Source organism: Theobroma cacao, chromosome 9 (assembly GCF_053813885.1).
Source record: "Theobroma cacao isolate CCN51 chromosome 9, ASM5381388v1, whole genome shotgun sequence".
NCBI lineage: Eukaryota > Viridiplantae > Streptophyta > Magnoliopsida > Malvales > Malvaceae > Theobroma > Theobroma cacao.
In genome coordinates, this window is record NC_142647.1 from 12,346,336 (window position 1) to 12,365,652 (window position 19,317).

The following is a 19,317-nucleotide window of genomic DNA, read 5'->3' on the forward strand; positions in this document are numbered from 1 at the left end:
CTTGTGAATTTCGTCAATTGCCATTGTTATAGGTTACGAACCAAATGCTGTGGTATATGTGAAACATTGTATATTTCATTTTGATTGAGTTGATTACCATGTTGTTCAGCTTCTTCATGTGACAAAATATTTGTTTGGCATCCCTTAATGCTGACATACACAGCTGAAACATTCCTCTGTTCTAGCAGAATTAATGCAACATCCTCATTGTCCTTGATAATTGGCTATGATAGCTCTCTGGGTATACTAATTAATGCATGTAACTCAATCTTGCGTCAATTTCTGAGTTTACCCAAACACCATCTTCAAACAGTTTCATCAATCTCACAATCGATAAATCACTCATAACCCCCCGCATTCGTGACTCACCACTCTTGTAAATGCCATCCACCCACTGACTACCATGTCTTATCACAAGTCGCACAATTGAAACCCCATTGAAATTTTGAAAACAACAATAATTTGTCAATCATTTAAGACATTACATGGCATGCCATGTTCTAGAATTTGTCAGTCATGCTGTAACACGCCATGCATATAACGTAAAATGTTGTAACACGCCATGCATATAACGTTAAATGTTGTAACACATCATGCAGATAACGTTAAATGTTGTAACATGCCATGCATATAATGTAAAATATTGCAACAAGCCAATGACTATAATTACTGTGTCCTTACACGAATTGGCCTAAAATACCCATGGCATGTGACACGTAAATCAGTGTAATTATTGACTCGTTACACAAACTGGTCTAAAATAAACAATGTCGTGACACGCTAAAATAACGCTAACACATGTTATAAATGCATGGCGTGTAACAAACTCTGGGCAATGTTTCTAATCCATGTTCTAATTTACACCAAATGTTTTAGAAATTTAAGTGTTGTAGCAATGAACCCAATAACATACTTTAATTTCATATCTGTTATAGGGTCTGTTAATCTACGATAATATGGTCAGATGCCGAAAGATAGACCATAGCCCGATGACGATGGTGCTCAACACAGAGTTGATAGAGCTCATACAGTTCAGAGAGTTGAGAGAGTTGATGACGATGGTGCTCAACAGAGAGTTGACAGAGTTGAGACAGTTCAGAGAGTTGAGAGAGAAAGATGAGCAAGCTCAAACAACTGAGCATTTATTTATTTCTATTTTCTCTCTAGCGGGAGGAAGATATCGAGATCCTAATTTGAAACGATATTTTTTAAGACATTTTAATCTACTCATGTTTTTTTTATTAAAAATAGATAACTTTATATGGATGATTATTTATAAAATCACCTTATCAAAAAATTTTTTTTTTATAATTTTCTCAATAAAATATTACCAAAGCTTGCGAGTAGGAAAGTACTATTTGGCTGTGTTAATTGTTAAAGTTTTTAGAGATTCATAATAATTTTTTAATAGTACAAAATAGGGTGGTCCACATATTTGTTTTTGGTAATGATTATCCACCAAACATTTAACAAGAGACACCCATGGGGCACGCTAATACAACGACTACGGGGCAGCCGAAAGAAGCACCAGCCAAGTTTCCCTCTGGACACCTTTTTGGCCTGAAAATTAATGATTGGATGCAATTTGTTTAACTAATCCCTCTTCACAAATCACAATCACATTGCAGCCAGCTGTTAATTTCACATCTTATCTCTCTTTTCCACCCACTCCAATTTGAATGCCAATGAACCTTCCAACTCTGCCTCTTTGTTGGTAATCCATCAAATCCACAGGATACAGAACTCCCTCTGCCAACCGACTATAACATTTCCCTGGAAAAAGCCATGGCTGACAAGTGACAACGACTCCTTGTTGTTTAACTGTGTATGCATAATTTTATTGCTTACTTTATTATGTTCCACAGCTGGCGACATAATTTACTGGCGCCCTTATCGCATTGGGTTGAATGAAGAGGATAAGATACTGAAAGCAGCAGTAGACTTTGGACTGTTATCATTAGTTTCGTAAAGCCTCCAACTTAGCTAGCTTCCAATCCCAAATGCTATATTATGTTCGGTGAGGACTGACATGCCACCTAACCACTTTGCGACCACCGTCGCCAAATCCTATTTACGTTGGAGTGTGGCTTCTGTCATCGTGTTAAGCTCCAAGTTAAGAGTCACTTCATCTTAGTGGGGAGTACAAATGTCCACTACTTCCTTTAACCAGATGATGTTACACAACATGTTATCTCACAAAAATTAAAAGAAAAGATATTTCTTTTGACAAATTAGTAATGTTTATGTATAGATACTCAAATTTTGTATCTATAGACAAATTGTTTACTTTTTATATTGGTGGTATTGGATTATATATAATCGGATGTGATCGTTTTTCAACTCATAAATCTCATCCTATTTACTCTAACTGTACGCACGTAACTAATAGTTTAATGCCCATAAGCCATTTTCATTTTTCAAAAGAAAATCACATAATTTGAATCTTTGTTTAAATAAATTAATTTAAACATTATCAACGTACAAAATAAGTTAAAAAGTGATGACAAATTTCATACATTTATCATCATTTTTTTCTTTCAATTGAATATCTACATTTGACTTATTATAGAGATTAAGAAAAATATTTTATGCTAATTTTTTTTTAAAAAAATGTGAACAAATTACTTAAATGATCATCAAAGTTTTCATACACCGTTAAAAAGTACAAATCAACTTCAAAAATAGTGTAAGTTCCATGCAGCATTAATTGGATCGAGTCTATGTAGAGCTTTCATAAGTGTGATTATGTCCACGTCATTTAACAGCAGTCACATGTTTAACGTGGAAGCTTTTGATTTGCATGAGGCCAACCAATGGCGGATATAGTGTTTGTAGTATTACTCACACACTCACGGGTAAAATCTCAAAAAGTGTTGAAGCTAGCTCGTCCGTGCACCATAAGACAAACTCGATACCTAAATCCTTCTAATAATCAAACAATGGTATCCTCCTATTTTTGAACTGAGGAACCATGTTATGCTTTCTTTGGAAAGAAGGGAAATAATCAAACTTTACACCATTTTCGCTATATCATCAAATCCACTTAAGAGACAGTATACAATGCAAAGTTTTTGTCTCATTTGACCAATTCACTTTTAATAAATTACTATCTTAATGTTTGTGATGGAATGCACATACATGTTGAACATGATGAAGTGTAGGCCAAAGAATTCTGAAATTGCAATCCAGTTGATGACATCTAATAATTTTACAAGAAAACAAGATAGTTATTTTCATTAATATTTGTTTAATTTGTTTGACGCGATGATATCAGTGGTTGGGCTTTGGTGTAGACGTTGGGCCCCAAAAGTTTCTGACCTGACCCTGTCAACTAAAATGACAATGACCGACTAACCCCATTGGCCCAGTCGAACTTGTGGTCGTGGGAACACCCCTCCATATTCGGCAAAATAAGCCTCGGATGGTGGATGTGCGCCTTTTTGAGTTCCGTGGCTTGTTCTGCTCCCCAACCGCGTATGCTTTCGGGTGCGTTTATCTCTCTGCTTTGACATTCATCACACGCTCACAGGCGCCACCGAACCCATTAGCATCAGACCATGTAAATGACTTGCGTGGAATGGAGCAGCCATCAGATTTGGACGATTTCTGTCTTCCAATTTTATGCCCTTGTCCAGCTGTTTACAACTTTGCTTTACACAGTGCACTCTGTACACCAAGTCCTGAACGGAAGAGCTAGTGGGAAATTTCCAAACAGTCTCTTACCTTTCTTTTGTCCTTTTCACCACTCTTTCCCCTCTATATAACCATCTAACACTTGCCACTTCAACATTCAAATTACTCGGATAAAAGTTCAAAATCAAATTAAAAAAAAAATCCTAGAAATATGAGGAGTTCATTTGGTTTGCTAGTGGCTATGTTGGTTAGCTTTGTATTAGTTGCTTCTGCTGCCAACTTTTACCAGGACTTTGATCTTACTTGGGGAGATGCTCGAGGTAAGATACTGAACAACGGCCAGCTTCTCACTCTCACCCTGGACAAATTCTCTGGCTCAGGTTTCCAATCCAAGAATGAGTATCTTTTTGGGAAGATTGATATGCAGTTGAAGCTTGTTCCAGGCAACTCCGCTGGGACTGTTACTGCATACTATGTCAGTTAATTTTATGATCAAACTTATGCTTAACTTCATTTATAGCATTTAGAATAACTCTGTATTCTGTGCTGATGGAATTTATGTTTTATTGTATGGGGCAGCTACGTTCACAAGAGTCGACATGGGATGAAATCGACTTTGAATTCTTGGGGAACCTTAGCGGTGAGCCTTACATAGTTCACACAAATGTATTTAGCCAGGGCAAAGGTGACAGAGAGCAACAGTTTTACCTTTGGTTCGACCCCACTAAAGATTTCCATACCTACTCTGTTCTTTGGAACCCTCAACGCATTATGTAAGTTTTTAAAGCTCTTAATTATGATTATTTCCTAATAATTTTGTATTACAAAGTTTATTGACTACTATTTTCTTTTAAAAAAAATTGCAGCTTCTCTGTTGATGGCATTCCAATTAGAGAGTTCAAGAACTTGGAATCCATTGGCGTTCCATTCCCAAAGAAGCAGCCCATGAGGATATACTCTAGTCTGTGGAACGCCGATGACTGGGCTACTCGAGGTGGCCTTGTCAAGACAGACTGGAGCAAAGCTCCTTTCACTGCTTCATACAGAAATTTCAAGGCTGATGCTTGTGTTTGGTCTCAAGGAAAATCTTCTTGTTCTTCAACCTCAGGTTCTAGATACGCTTGGCTGTCGCAAGAACTTGATACAGCAAGTCAACAACGGCTGAAATGGGTGCAGGAAAAATACATGATTTACAACTACTGCAAGGACACCAAGCGATTTTCTCAGAGCCTCCCTAAAGAATGCACTGCTCATTAATGCACAAAGGTAGATATTGTTCAAATTAAGCCTTAGATGCAAGTATAAATTCACCAATGTTTCCTTTCCCCACTCCGACTATAGTTGTTGTTTCATTCTATGTTTTTTTTTTTATTTAATAAAACCTGTAATATAAGCTCACTAATGTTAAATTCCAAATATTATATGGTCTACTCTGTTTTTTACTATGGAAATGGATACTTCATCCTTATCCTGGAGTTGAATATAGTACTTCAACTTCAATCAATGGGCTCAAGGGACAATCTGGAAAGGACAAAAATTATGTACTTGGTAAGTGGAAAGTGGAGGAAAGATATTTGAAGGCGACCTCAGCTTTGACCTCGTGCATGCGCACGTGTTGTTTTAGTAGTCAACAATCTGCCCTGGCCCATAGTAAGGAAAAACAAAATGAGGTTGGTTGGTAGAAGAAATACGTAGCTTCTTTCGTGCCTAAAAAGCATTAACCAATACCATTGCTTATTTGCTTCAAAGCGAATCAGAGGCCATATAACATTACAAATTTACAAGGGGCCACTGATTTTGGCCAAACCCATCCTGGAGGCAGTTGTCATTTTATGTAAATGTATAGATTGAGTAAGGCTATATACATGACAGTTTGATCAATATGCAACATAATTAAGTGGAAAGAAGGTCGAGACGGAGAAATTGCAGAGCATGGTTGTTGGTCATACAAAAAATTTTAGCTGCTTTTAGATCATTGAGAGGGTGTACCCCTTAACCAAAGCAAATTAAATTTTTTTATTATATTTATCTATACTATCTTATTGGTAATAGACCTTAACTTTAGCCTTAGAAAATAAAATACTGCTATGATATTTTAGCAAGAGAATCAGTTGTTGGCTAATTAACAACAAGTTTTAGGCCTTATGGTTGAAGTGAGAACAAAGGGCCAGGAGGCCTTATAACTCCACCCTTACTTTTTATCATACTAGCATTTTACCCTCATGTTGCATTGGAAACATAGTATTATTTTTTAAACATCAGCAGAGACACTCTTTGAAAGTATAATTTCAAAAGGATACTGAAAGCATTTTAGCAATAATTGCTGGATTCATGAAAGAGTGAGAGGATTCCTTTTAAAACTAATGGATTCATCAAGGATTCTGAAAAGATAGACTAAAATTGATAAAATCCCTCCAAAAACCAATGGATACATGCATAACCCCCTTCATATTTTCTTTCAAGCCTAAGCCCAAAGCTTAAAACTCTCTCCAAATTCACTTCAACCAACGGCTCAAAACCTTGAACAAAACCCAGTCAACCCAATCGACGTGGCAAACACTGGAAGCCAAAATGTGGCTCAACATATGATATTAAAATATATATAAAAAGTATGCAAAGACGTGGTCACTCTTTAACCTGACATGTAGCAAAATGAGCACATTAGGATGCATGCTCACATTAATGTTATCTATATACCAAAATACAGAAAAAGAAAAGGGTTAACAGGCTACACATTTCATGTATTTCCTCTTTTTTTCTTAAGAAAGATGTTACACCCAAAATTAATAAATTAACTATAACACAAATATGTCATTTACCATGTAGAAAATCATGGTTATTTCAAGTATAAAATTTAGTAAATTATGACATATAAATATATAAATATCAAGATAAAATTAATTATACTTTTATCATTGTATACTCTAAACATTTGCATTACTTAAAAGAGTAAAAAGAGCTCTTGGATTATATGGATTGCACATGTGTCACATTGCTAAGGGGGTTTTGACTAAGCAAGTGTGACATTTTCCCCTATCTAATTTTGTAGCGTCCTCAACATGCAAGGTATCAATCCAATTCTGGAATTGCCATAAGTCTTCTACAAACTCCTAACTAGCTTCACTCTCGAGCAGTTTCTTCCACTTCACAAGGTATTGGTGCTGAGGCATGCGGTGCTGTCGTTTGAGTACCCTATCAGCCAACACTTCTTTCACTTCTTTCTCATGTGCTACCTTGACGCCTAATGGAGCCCTATGGCTCACCCCTTGGCTAGGGTCTTCATCATCCCCATAGTAAGGCTTTAGCATATTAATGTGGAATACCGAATGCAACTTAGGCTTAGGTGACGTGTCAAATTTGTAAGCCACCTTGCCTATCTTCTTAACCACTTAATACGGCTTATTATACCTTCGAACTAGGCCTTTGTGTGGGCCCTTGTTCTTCAAGACCAAATGGAGTTTCACCATCACCATGTCCGTACACTGAAATGAGCTTCTTGTTTAGTTTGATCTACCTACTTCTTTGTCTTCTTGGTAGTTTTGTGGAAATGAGCTCGGGCCAACTCATGCTGTTTTTCCCAAGTTATGGCAATCTTGTAGGTAGTTGGAGCTGGATCGGTATAACCCATTGCAACGGTGCTGGGCATGTGAGGCTGTTACCCAATCACTATCTCAAACGAACTTCGGCCAGTAGACTTACTATGCTACAAGTTATGAAACAACTGGGCCATGTCAAGCCACCTTGACTAGTCTATTTGTGCCCCGCACAAAATGCCTAAAATAAAGCTCTAGTAGCACATTCATCCCCTCAATCTGTGTCACGACCCGGAACTCCCATCGAGCCGGTGACAACCGCCGCGACGTCCCGATAGGCACTCATTACCCCGAATGTCGATCGAAATCCCGCAAGGCTTAGCATCAGCTTCTGCATCTCCCCAGTGAGCGATAGTTATTAAATCTCACATTTCAAAAAAAAAAATCATTAGTCATTTCCAAATCAAAACAATAAAATATTACTTTCTGGCTCACAGGGGCATTTTCGTCATTTTTCTTCGAAAATACCAAAACTCGCCAAAAACATGGTGTAAAAGCTAAATATATTCATACATATTTTTAATTAAATAACTGAAGAATAAAATTACTTTTACAGTGACACGTGGGTCCCCAACTGACTAAGAAGATGTAGGGCTATGAACCCTTACTTTCTAGGATGCAACTCTGAGATTAATTTTCGTCTTAGTCAACTATCAACAAATTGTTCTGAGCTTGAAAAATGGATAGGAAGAGAGGTGAGATTATGATTACATAATCCCAGTGAGTAGACAGACATCATCAAAATAATCTAAAGTCGAGTAATAGGAGACAATTAAAATAATTGATCCCAACCCATATAAATAATTGGATTTTATTCAATTACTCAACATGGCTTATGCACTTTTCAAAAACTTGGCCCTTGCCAAAAATCCATTCTCGGGGATACCCCGCGGAGGCATCTTACCGAGACCGCCAAGGCTATTTATTGTCACACACACAAACACATTTAACCTCTGACAACACAGCCGTTCCTTGGCGTTGGCTGAGTCTCACTCTCACGTGGTGGCTCGAACGTGAGGTGCACTCAAATCCTACCTCGGGAGTTATCCTACGCGCCTCTCCAATCGAGGTAAGCTCAATAATTGGGAACCGTGCCCCTCTAATTAGGCTAGCCCACGGAACCCCCGTCACTGCAGTGCCCACTTTATAACCCACCAACCAATAAAATCACAATAGTATGACATGGCTCACTTAACACATTCAAGGCAAATTCAAGCAATTCACATATTCTTTAAATCATAAAAATAACCAGTCATACCCACATTTATCATAAGCCATTTAATGTAAAATCATGGATAAACAACACAATCATAGTATAGGTCTCCAATTACTCTATTTTTGAAATCATTATTAAATTTGCAAAAATTTTATATAATTATTTTATAAAATCTCATTTTCCCATAAAACACAATAATTTTCCAATTAAACCATTTTTTCATAAAATCACACAATTAAATAAATCTACTTTAGATAATTAAGACGATAGTAAGTTTACTCACAGTTCTAGGAGTCGATATACTCCTATTTTCAGTCCACGGGTACAGTCGTTTACCCGTATCTAATGGCTCACCACCTAGCCATAATCCATGGCACATATTTCAATTAAATTGTGTCTAACAGTCATAAGCTATTTCAGGCTCGATATATATGCATGATATGAAATGAGAAATGCACAGGTAGCCATCTAGACTCGGTATTGACCTAAGTCGATTTTTCATCCAATAAATTGGCCAATGCATCCAATTTCACTCCAACTTGCTCCATTTCTTTTCCAATCCCCCAATTCACCAAGCACAACTAATTAACACACAATTAGGCAAAATTTATCTTCACTTTTCTTCTTGGAACTTTCGGCCAACAATGGTACACTAACTCCGTGATTTTTTCTACTTAATTTTCTCTCCATAATTCATTAATTCCTACACCAAAAACTATTATTTCTTAATCAAATCACCTAGAATAACATCTCATTCTTCCTCTTTATTCACTTAGAGAATTCGGCTATTGATGGGCACCAAACCTTTGGTGGTTTTCTTCACTTGTTTTCATGCTACACATCATTAATCACCTAAAAACACTAACGTACCTAAAAATCAAACCAATCCAAGATCATTCTCTGTCCATACCCATTTTGACCAGCCATGAATTCATCATGAAAACATGTAATTTAACCATGAAAATTAAGGGAAAATGCATGGGTAAGGTAAATCACTAGCAAAATCAAAGAAATTTTACCTTTGCTTGATCAAATCCTTGAATTCCAACACTTTCTCTTTGATTTTTCCCACCTAGGGTTTGTTCTTCCTTGGTTTCTCTTCTCTTCTGGTTTGGCTGATCACTATGGGAGAAATGGCCTGATTTTTTTTGCCTTTTCATAAAGAAATAATAAAATAATAAAAACATGACACATGGCATTTCCTTATTGGCTCAAATTTTAAATATTTGACTTTTAATTCTTTAATTCTTCACCACACATTTCTCATGTTTATCCATTTCCATGATGAATAAAATCCCTTGGTCTTGACAAGTGTCGAGGTGAAAATTTATCGATTTGCCCCAGGATGGCAAAATTACCATTTCACCCTTATACTCCAAATTATACCGGAATTAAAATTTTTTTTTACTTCTAAACTTCAAATCATACTCCAATACTTAAATCATACTCCAATAAGTCAAATGGACCAAAAAAATCTTTTTTAAAAATTCTCATTTTGTCCCCAAGTGGCAAATGATCATTTTACCCTTGAATAGTAAAAATTTCGGTTTGACTTCAAATTGATCATCGAACTCCGAATTGCCATTTTGAGTCATCCATGAACTGTGAAACTCTTAATTTCACCTTAAAATTCCTATTTGAACTAGTTCGAGGCTTAATCTACTTAATGGTACCATTAGGGGCAATATCGTCTTTTAACGATTTCTCAAACTTCCTAAATATGTAACCATTTGATTGAGCATGTAAATGACGTCATAATTATTTTATAGAACAGGGTTTGACAATCTGCCTATTGAATTGCAGGTGGTTGTTGGTGGAGAAACACAACTCTGTCCCCAACAATTTAACCAACTCTATCAAAAACTTATTTGTGAACAAACCATCCCTATTACTGATGATGGTTTGAGGCACACCTTAATACTTCACTATATGTTTCAAAAATAGTCGAACGGCTTCTTCAGCTGGACATTCAACAATAGCAACTATGAACATGGCATAATTACAAAACTTGTCCATAATTGCCATGATACTACCAAACCTGTCAGCTTTAGGCAAACCCATTATGAAATCCATGCTAACGCTATCCTATGGCTTATCCAGCACTAGCAACGAGTTGAATAGTCCCCTAGGTCTCTACTGTTTAACCTTGTCTTGCTGATACACTAGTAGGTTTGGATGTACCCCTCAACATCTTCAGCCATCCTAGGTCAGAAGTACTTGGCACTTAGTAGTGCTAAGATCCAGTTCACCTTAAGGTGCCTTACTTAGCGGTTGTCAAGGTAATTTTTCATTAGTAACTTTCGCAATCCCTCATGTTGTCATACATAAAATTTGTTGCCCTTGACATATACTAGGTCGTCATTCACCCAGTATCGTCTAGTCTTACTCACCTTGGCATGATATAGCGTTGACTATGTCGTAGGGTCGTGTACCATACCTTCACATATATGTTGTAATAGCTCCGTGCACACTTTACTGATTACGGCCAATGTCGTCTTACGACTCAATGCATTTGTTACTAGATTAGCTTTGCTTGGCTTGTACTTCAACACATAGTCAAACTCCACCAAGAAATCTAGCCACCTAGCTCGCTTCAAGCTAAGTTTCTTTTGGCTTTAAAAGTAGGACATGGCCATATTAATCGTCCGTACCATAAACTGAGCTCCCAGTAAGTAATACCGCCAAGCTCGTAGGCAATAGACCAAGGTTGACATCACTTTTTCCTGAATAGCATACCTTTGTTCCGTCTCATTGAGCTTCCAACTCTCATAAGTAATCGGATGGTTGGTTTGCATTAATACACTACTTATAGCAAAGTTACTCGAAATTGTATGCACCTCATAAGACTACATGTGATCTGGCAGTGCCAGCACAGGTTGCTCACACATTGCTTAGTTTAATCGATCAAACGCTTGTTGGCACATTGAGTTTTATGTCCACACCCTTCCTTTCTTCAACATGTCTATGAGTGGTGCGAAAATGGCTAAGTACCCCTTAATGAACCATCTGTAATAGTTAGCCAACCTTAGGAAAAATCTTATCTCCTTTACCTTGGTGGGTAGCCCTCAATCTTGGATAACACTCGCCTTAACACGGTCCATTTGAATCTTACCATCTTTCACAATGTGCTGTAGGAACGGTACCTCATACAACCCAACGCAACATTTCTCTTTTTTGCACATATAACTCATGTTTTCTAAGGGCATCAAACACTAGCCTTGAATGCTCAACATGCTTATGAAGTGAGTGACTATAAACAACAATATCATCAAGGCACACTATAGCAAACTTGTTAAGGAACAGTTATAGTACCTTATTCATGAATGTGCAGAAGGTTGCTAGGGCATTGGTTAATTTGAATGGCATCACCAAGAATTCATACGAGCCATATCTAGTTACACAAGCTGTCTTGGAAATGTCCCCTTTTATTACCTTAACTTGGTAGTACACAAACCTTAAGTCTAGCTTTGAAAACCATCTAGCATCCCTCAACTGATCAAATAAGTCTGTTATGAGCAGAATCAGATACTTGTTTTTTATGGTTAGCTTGTTTAAAGCCTCATAATCAATGCATAGCCTAAAAGAACCATCATGCTTCTTTTGAAAAAAAAAAAAACCAAAGCACTAAATAGAGACTTAGATGGCCTCATAAAAGTAGCATTAATAAGCTCCTTAAGTTGTTTCCTCAACTCTTTCAACTAAAAGGGCACCATTCGATAGGGTGCCCTTACAAGTAGTTGGGCCCCTAACACTAGCTCAATACGGTGATCCACTTCTTAGGTGGGTGGCAAGTGACTTGGCAGCTTGATAAACATCACCTAGTTGTATTCCTCTAGCAACTAAAGTACTTTCGTTGAAGCTTCAACTTGGGAACTTGAGGTTTTTTCCAATGTCAACAAAGTAGTGAAGGTTTCCTCACCGTTGTGCACACCCTTGGCTAGTTGCATGGTTGAAAGCATGTTGGCCCCATGTGCACTCCTACATTTGACTAGTACCACAAAAGGCTTTTTTGGCTCTAAGATGAATGTAGTCAACATGCAGGATTAACACAGCCTAGATGCAGTCTAGAAAGCCAATACCCATTACAACATCATAGTCATTCATTGGAATGATCTTAATGTTTTTTGCCCCATGCCACTTGCTTAACTGCACATCAACACCCTTGATGCACACATTCTTGGAGTTGACTGTCTTGATCCAGGCTCCTTACACATCAGCCTTGATACCCAACTTCTTTGTAGCTTGCTTAAACACAAAACAAATATAAGGCATCCATTGTTGGTCCCAAATTATATGTGCTAGAGAGGGGTGAATAGCACAATTCGGCTCTTGGCAAGATGAAGAACTAATTTAAAAAGCAATGAAAATAAAAACAGAGTAGACAATGCACATAAATTTAGAGTGGTTTGGTCTAAGACCTACATCCACTATCTTGATTATCCAACCAAGGATTTTCAAAACAATCCACTAAGAATCGGTGAAATTCACAAGCTTTCACCAAGCTTTACAATGGCTTTTACCAAGCTCAGCCAAAACCTTTTATAATAGTTTTTCACAGGCTCAACTAAAACCCACACCTAACTTTCAAGACTAAGTTAGAACCTATGGTCATCCAAGCAATCCTAGCTTGATTAATCACTTAGAGTGACTCTCTCACTCTAAGAATACAAAGAGAAAAGTAAAAAGAGTGTACCTATGATCACAAGATTGATCTAAGTGATACAAATGAAGTGCAGATCACTATTACAAAAGATGGGAGTAGAATGTAGTAAATGAGCAGTAAGTATTTCTTGATTTTTCAGCTCTTTTTATGTTCTTGGAAGCCTTCAATGCACTTCTATTCGTTGGAGCCCTTTTTTATACTTGGAGAAATAACTCTGATGGCAGTTTGCCAGTTTTCTAGCTGTTGGAAATAGTTGGGAGTTGATTCTAGTCGTTAATCTGTCTTTTAATGCTGAATTCAAACTTGCAAGCAGAATGCTCTTAGTCGACTAACTGATATCTTAGTTGACTAAGTCGTCTCTATTTTCTGTTCTCAGTTTTTGGCAGTTATGGCAGTGTGCACTTAGTCGACTAACTTATTCTTTAGTCGACTAAGTTGATTCTATTTCTGAAATTCTTCAGCCCGCCAACCTTTGATTTAAATCTTAGCTTACTAACTCTTCATTAGTTAACTAAAGGGCTTCTGTCTTGTTAATCAATTGTGACTTCCTTATTTCTATGCTCTTTGATATGTACACTTTAATGATTGATTGTTTATTTGCATACAATTTTATCTTACACACTCAAGTAGAAATATTAGACACAAATGAATGGGAATGTTTTATTATCATAAAAAACTAATGGAGCCAACAATCTATCCCTTTTTTACGATGACAAAACAATCATTGATTAATAGTACAGTGTCCTTTTATTCTTTTTTTTTTTAATTTTGCAAAAGTTGGGGATTGCTCCTCCTAAATTGTGCTCCCCCTTAGTGTGTGCATATTTTGCTTATTTACTCCAACAAACTTTATTCATGTCATATAAAAAATGACATTATATATTTAGAGCATATATATATATATATATGCAGAGGTATGAAGTGATTTCCAGCAGGTGAATGTTGATAGATTATCATAAAAATTTTAGAAGTGTCTGTCAACAATATATTGTTTCCAGATTGTCTTTGCCATTAATTATTCATCAGATGTAGTATAGTTTGCATCCATATATATCCAAAAACATTTTCCATTCATGAAATCATGACAAAAATCAATCATCAGCATAAATTTTCAATATCAGTATAGCACCGAATTTAACAGTAGTCAGTTAAAATACCATAGACATTAATATACCATCAGATATTCAATTCTCAGCAACCAAATAACATTCACATGTTAGCATCCATTTTCACACAAAAACATAACCAACAAAGTTAAAATAAAGTGTTCAACTGTCAACTAGGCAAAAACAATAGGAAAACAAAAGTAACAACTGATGTTCCTAAACTGCCCCTGGTTCATTTCTACTTCTTTTCTTTCCTAAATTCCTAGTACCTCCACCCTAACATTTTTTTTAATTAATTAATTTTTTGATTCCTTCTCCCCCTAAGGTTCTGTCATACTTCTCCCCCTTTTTGTCATCATCAACTCCTAATAATCTTCTGAAGAGGATGAGGGAGAAGATTCATCATCAATGTAGTATTTGACATTGAAAGGTTGAGGAGAGGATTTTGGTGGAGGAGAGGGTTGAAGTGGTGATTTTTCAGAGGATTGTTTAGGGGATGAAACCTCAAAAGGATGTTGAGGAGAGAAGATTGGTACTGGCTTGGCCTTCTCAGCCAATCAGGATGATTTCCTCCTTTTGATGATCTTTGTTTTAGTTGCAGTTGTTTTCTTGCCCATGCTTTGTGGTTTGGACTTTATCTGTGGGTCCTTGATTGTTAGTTGCAATATAGGATCCTTTTGGAACCCATATTTTTCTTACTTTTTACGTGCTCCTTTTCTTAAAACAATCATATGATAAATGCCCAATTTTATCACAAATATAGCATCTAGATAATGCATTAGCATAATTTTTCTTGTAGTAGACATTTCCTTTTGAAGTTTCATTTTTCAAACTTTTAAGAACTGTATTTTCATCAAGTGTTTTTTTGCAAAGCTTCAGATTTATTGTCCAGCTCTAATTTTAATACTTCAAAATTTGTTTTTGAGTGTTCTAACTCAACTTGTAGAAAATTCCTTTGCTCAAAAACAGAACTGAACTCTTCTCTCATCATTTCCAAGTCATTTGCAAGAGATGCAGTCTTTTTTCTAAAGCTTTGTATTTTGAAAAGAGTTTTTCAAATTCATCATAAAGGCACTCATACTCATCTTGTAAATCATCAGTAGAAATATCACAAAGGGAAGAGGATACCTCTATTTCATCATCCTGTGCCATCAAACACAAGTTTGCGCTTTCTTCAACTTTTTCATCCTCAATTTCAGTGCTTGATGTGTCACTGTCTGACCATGCTGCTACCACCATTGCCTTCTTAGATTTCTTGTTTTTCTTTGGAGTTTCATTTTTCAGCAATGGACATTCAGACTTAAAGTGTCCAGGTTTCTTACATTCGAAGCAAGTCAGCTTCTCCTTTTTGTTAGATTCATTTTTGTTTCTTGTTTTTCATGATGGACCTTGATCTTTTCTAAAACCTCTTCTAGCTAGTCTCCGGTTTCTTCTACCCATAAGCTTCCTAAATTTTCTTGCAACCAGTGCCAACTCTTCATCATCATCATAGGATAGCTTTTCCAGCTCTTCTTCAAGAATGTTGGCTTTTAGTGCAATGCTCTTTTTCGTTTCTTTTGCTTCCCTCCAATCTTCTTCTTCTTCTTCTTCTTCTTCTTCTTCCTTGAGTTTCAACTCATGAGTAAGAAGAGAACCGCAAATCTCATCTAGAGTAATAACATTTAGGTCCTTGGCTTCTCAAATTACAGTTACTTTAGGCTTTCAATTTTTTGGTAGACTTTTAAGAAGTCTTTTAACAATCTCATGCTTGGGTATTGGTTTGCCTAGATGACTAAGTTTGTTTGTGATATTTGTAAATCTATCTAACATGCTGGTGACATCTTCACCAAGCTCCATCTTAAATATTTCATAATTATGAGTCAAAAGGGCTATCTTGGGCTCATTGACTTGATAAGTCCCTTCATGGATAATTCTAAGTTTATCCCACACTTGTCTAGCTGTTGTATAGCTTGATACTTTGTTGAATTCGGTGGGAGTCAAGGCACAATGCAAAGTATTGATGGCCTTAAAATTTATTTGAACTTTCTTAGTTTCAGCCTCGGTCCATTCAAACCTTGGTTTAGGCATCATCTCATTTGTTACTACATTTAAGGTTAAGGGAATAAAGGGTCCATCAGTTATGACGTCCCACATTTCATAATCAATTGCTATAATGTAAATTGACATCCTAGTGCTCCAATAAGGATAGTTAGAGCCATCAAACAGAGGTGGTCTGTTTGTTGATTGTCTCTCAACGACTATGGATTTTTGGAGAGCCATTTGGATCCTCCCAAGGGGTGTTAGACTTTAAGAACAGGGAACTAACTCTAATATCACTTGTTGGTCACAAATTATATGTGCTAAAGGGGGGTGAATAACACAATTCGGCTCTTGAGAAGATGAGGAACTAATTTAAAAAGCAATGAAAATAAAAACAGAGTAGACAATACGTATAAATTTAGAGTGATTCGGTCCTAGACCTACATCCACTACCTTGATTATCCAACCAAGGATTTTCAAAACAATCCACTAAAAATCGATGAAATTCACAAGCTTTACAATGGCTTTTACCAAGCTCAGCCAAAACCTTTTACAATAGTTTTTCACGGGTTTAACTAAAACCCACACCTAACTTTTCAAGGCTAAGTTGGAACCTATGGTCATCCAAGTAATCCTAGTTTGAATTAATCACTTAGAGTGACTTTCTCACTCTAAGAATACAAAAAAAAAAGTAAAAAAAGTGTGCCTATGATCATAAGGTTGATCTAAGTGATACAAATGAAGTGCAGATCACTATTACAAAATATGGGAGTTGAGTGCAGTAAATGAGCAACAAGTATTTCCTTATTTTTTAGCTCTTTTTGTGTTCTTGGAAGCCTTCAATGCACTTCTAGCTGTTAGAGCCTCTTTTATACTTAGAGAAATAACTCTATTGGCAGTTTGATAATTTTCTAGCCATTTGAAACAGTTGGGAGTTGATTCTAGCCGTTAATCTATCTTTTAGTGCAGAATTCAAACTTGCAGGCAGAATGCTCTTAATAGACTAACCGATATTTTAGTTGACTAAGTTGTCTTTGTCTTTTGTTCCCAGTTTTTGGCAGTTCTGGCAGTGTGCACTTAGTCGACTAACTCATTCCTTGGTCGATTAAGTTGATTCTATTTCTCAACATTCTTCAGCCCGTCAACCTTTGATTTAAATCTTAACTGACTAACTCTTCATTAGTCGACTAAAGGGCTTCTGTCTTGTTAATCAATTGTGACTTCCTTATTTCTATGCTTTTTGATATGTACACTTTAATGATTGATTGTTTATTTGCATACAATTTTCTCTTGCACATTCAAGTAGAAATATTAGACACAAATGATTGGGAATGTTTTATTATCATAAAAAACTAATATAGCCAACACCTATGTCCACCAAGGCCTCAATTTGCTAGCCAACTACCACCATATTTGTAAACATAAGTCCTTTGGCTCGGTCGCTAACTTTCTTAATTGCCCCCAACAACATAGAACCCAACTTAGCAGTGTTATCCTTTGATGGCACCTTATCTAAAGTAATTGCCACCAACTTGGTCTTCTTGAGGCAATCTTTGACAAAGTACAGGCCATCACATAAGAAACAACTCTTGAGCATGCTATCCTTGTTATGGGTTCCATTGCCTTTCCACTTGGACCGAAGCTTGCCATATACACTGGTTTTGTCTTTATCTTTGGGCTATTTACCCTTATCTACACAACCTTTACCTTTTTTGTTAGGCTTGGAAGACATAGAATTATCCTTGTCCGATCGAAAGTAGTCCACCAAACTCTTCGTTACTGCCATGGCTCAAGTGAGGTCTTGCACACCCTTATTCTATAACTTTTGCTTAGCCTATGGCTTCAAATCATCGATGAAGGTGAAGAGGGCTTCATTCTCCCTGAAGTCCCCTATTAGCAATGCCAAGTCATTGAATTCTTTGACATACTCCGTATATCCTCATGTTGTTCTAACCTACATAACTTACCTTATGCCTTATCCTCAACATACTCTAGGTATAACTACTGGTGTAAGTCACACTGAAAATCAACCCATGTGCGAATTGGCTCTCCCCTGAGCCTCTTATAACATCACCTCCTCCATTAAAGTAGTGCCGTATCACCAAGAGACATGGATGTCATAGTGATCTGTTGGTCATCTATAATGATTCTCGTGGCCTTGAAGTATTGCTCTAGCTCTCAAAAGAAGTTGACAATCTCTTTAGCATCCTTCTTGTCGTGGAACTCCTTTGGCTTAGGTACCTCATGTCTCATCTCAAGTTGTGCGGTAGTCATGCCACAAACTCTAGCCTTTGTTGTGTGCATCTCATCCAATTCATGCCTAAGGATTTCCATCACATTTTCAAGGTGAGAGTTTTTCTCTGTCACCATCTTGAGAGTCTCCCTCACCCTTAAGCCTTTCATCCCTAGAATTAAGCTCGTCCATGTGTTCCTCATGCACATCAAGTTTGTCTCGCATCTCCCTGATCGCCAATTCGCATTTGGACATCACAGCATCGAGAGTAGACATAGGGTTCCATGAGTTGGTTCGGTTTCTTTTAGTTGCATGAGTCTTTCTTCCCTCAGCAACTAGTTCGAACTAATCTGAAGCACTAATCATCTCACAACTCATCTTTCTACTCGAAGCTTGCAAACTGACCTGTCTTGCACCTGATCACAAATTGAACCCATTGGCTCGTAACTAATTGCAACTAAAGCTCTTATACCAATTGTCATGTGGTGGTTTTCTAGAACACTCCTCATGCGGCCTTGGACTCACCCTTAACCTTATCATCGAGCCTAAGTCAGCCAAAAATACATACTAGCCACACTCGCACACAAGCACAAGACTTATGACTCACAAGCACTCAAACAGAAGATTGAAGTTAGGGAGCAAAGCTTTAGATTTCATTCACTAGAATTTCTTATGTGCAAGTATACAAATGAAGGGGGATATATATAGAAAGCCCCCTCATGTATTACAAGACAAAAATGGGAGGGAAAGTTCCCTCCAAGGTTTCCCTTTAGAAGTTTCCCTCCAAAGAATTCCTTTCAAATACAAGACACACTCATGCATGCATTGGTATGCCTAGAATCATATGGATTGCA

The 19,317-nt window shown here is 37.0% G+C and overlaps 1 protein-coding gene across 1 annotated transcript; it reads left to right on the plus strand.

Moving 5' to 3' along the window:
• Positions 1-3,773: 3,773 nt before the first annotated feature.
• On the plus strand, positions 3,774-5,063 carry LOC18589235 (putative xyloglucan endotransglucosylase/hydrolase protein 23). The gene is made up of 3 exons (XM_007014117.3): positions 3,774-4,108; positions 4,213-4,406; positions 4,500-5,063. The coding sequence occupies exons 1-3, from the start codon at positions 3,845-3,847 to the stop codon at positions 4,888-4,890; spliced, it is 849 nt and encodes a 282-aa protein (XP_007014179.3). The 5' UTR covers positions 3,774-3,844; the 3' UTR covers positions 4,891-5,063.
• Positions 5,064-19,317: the final 14,254 nt, after the last annotated feature.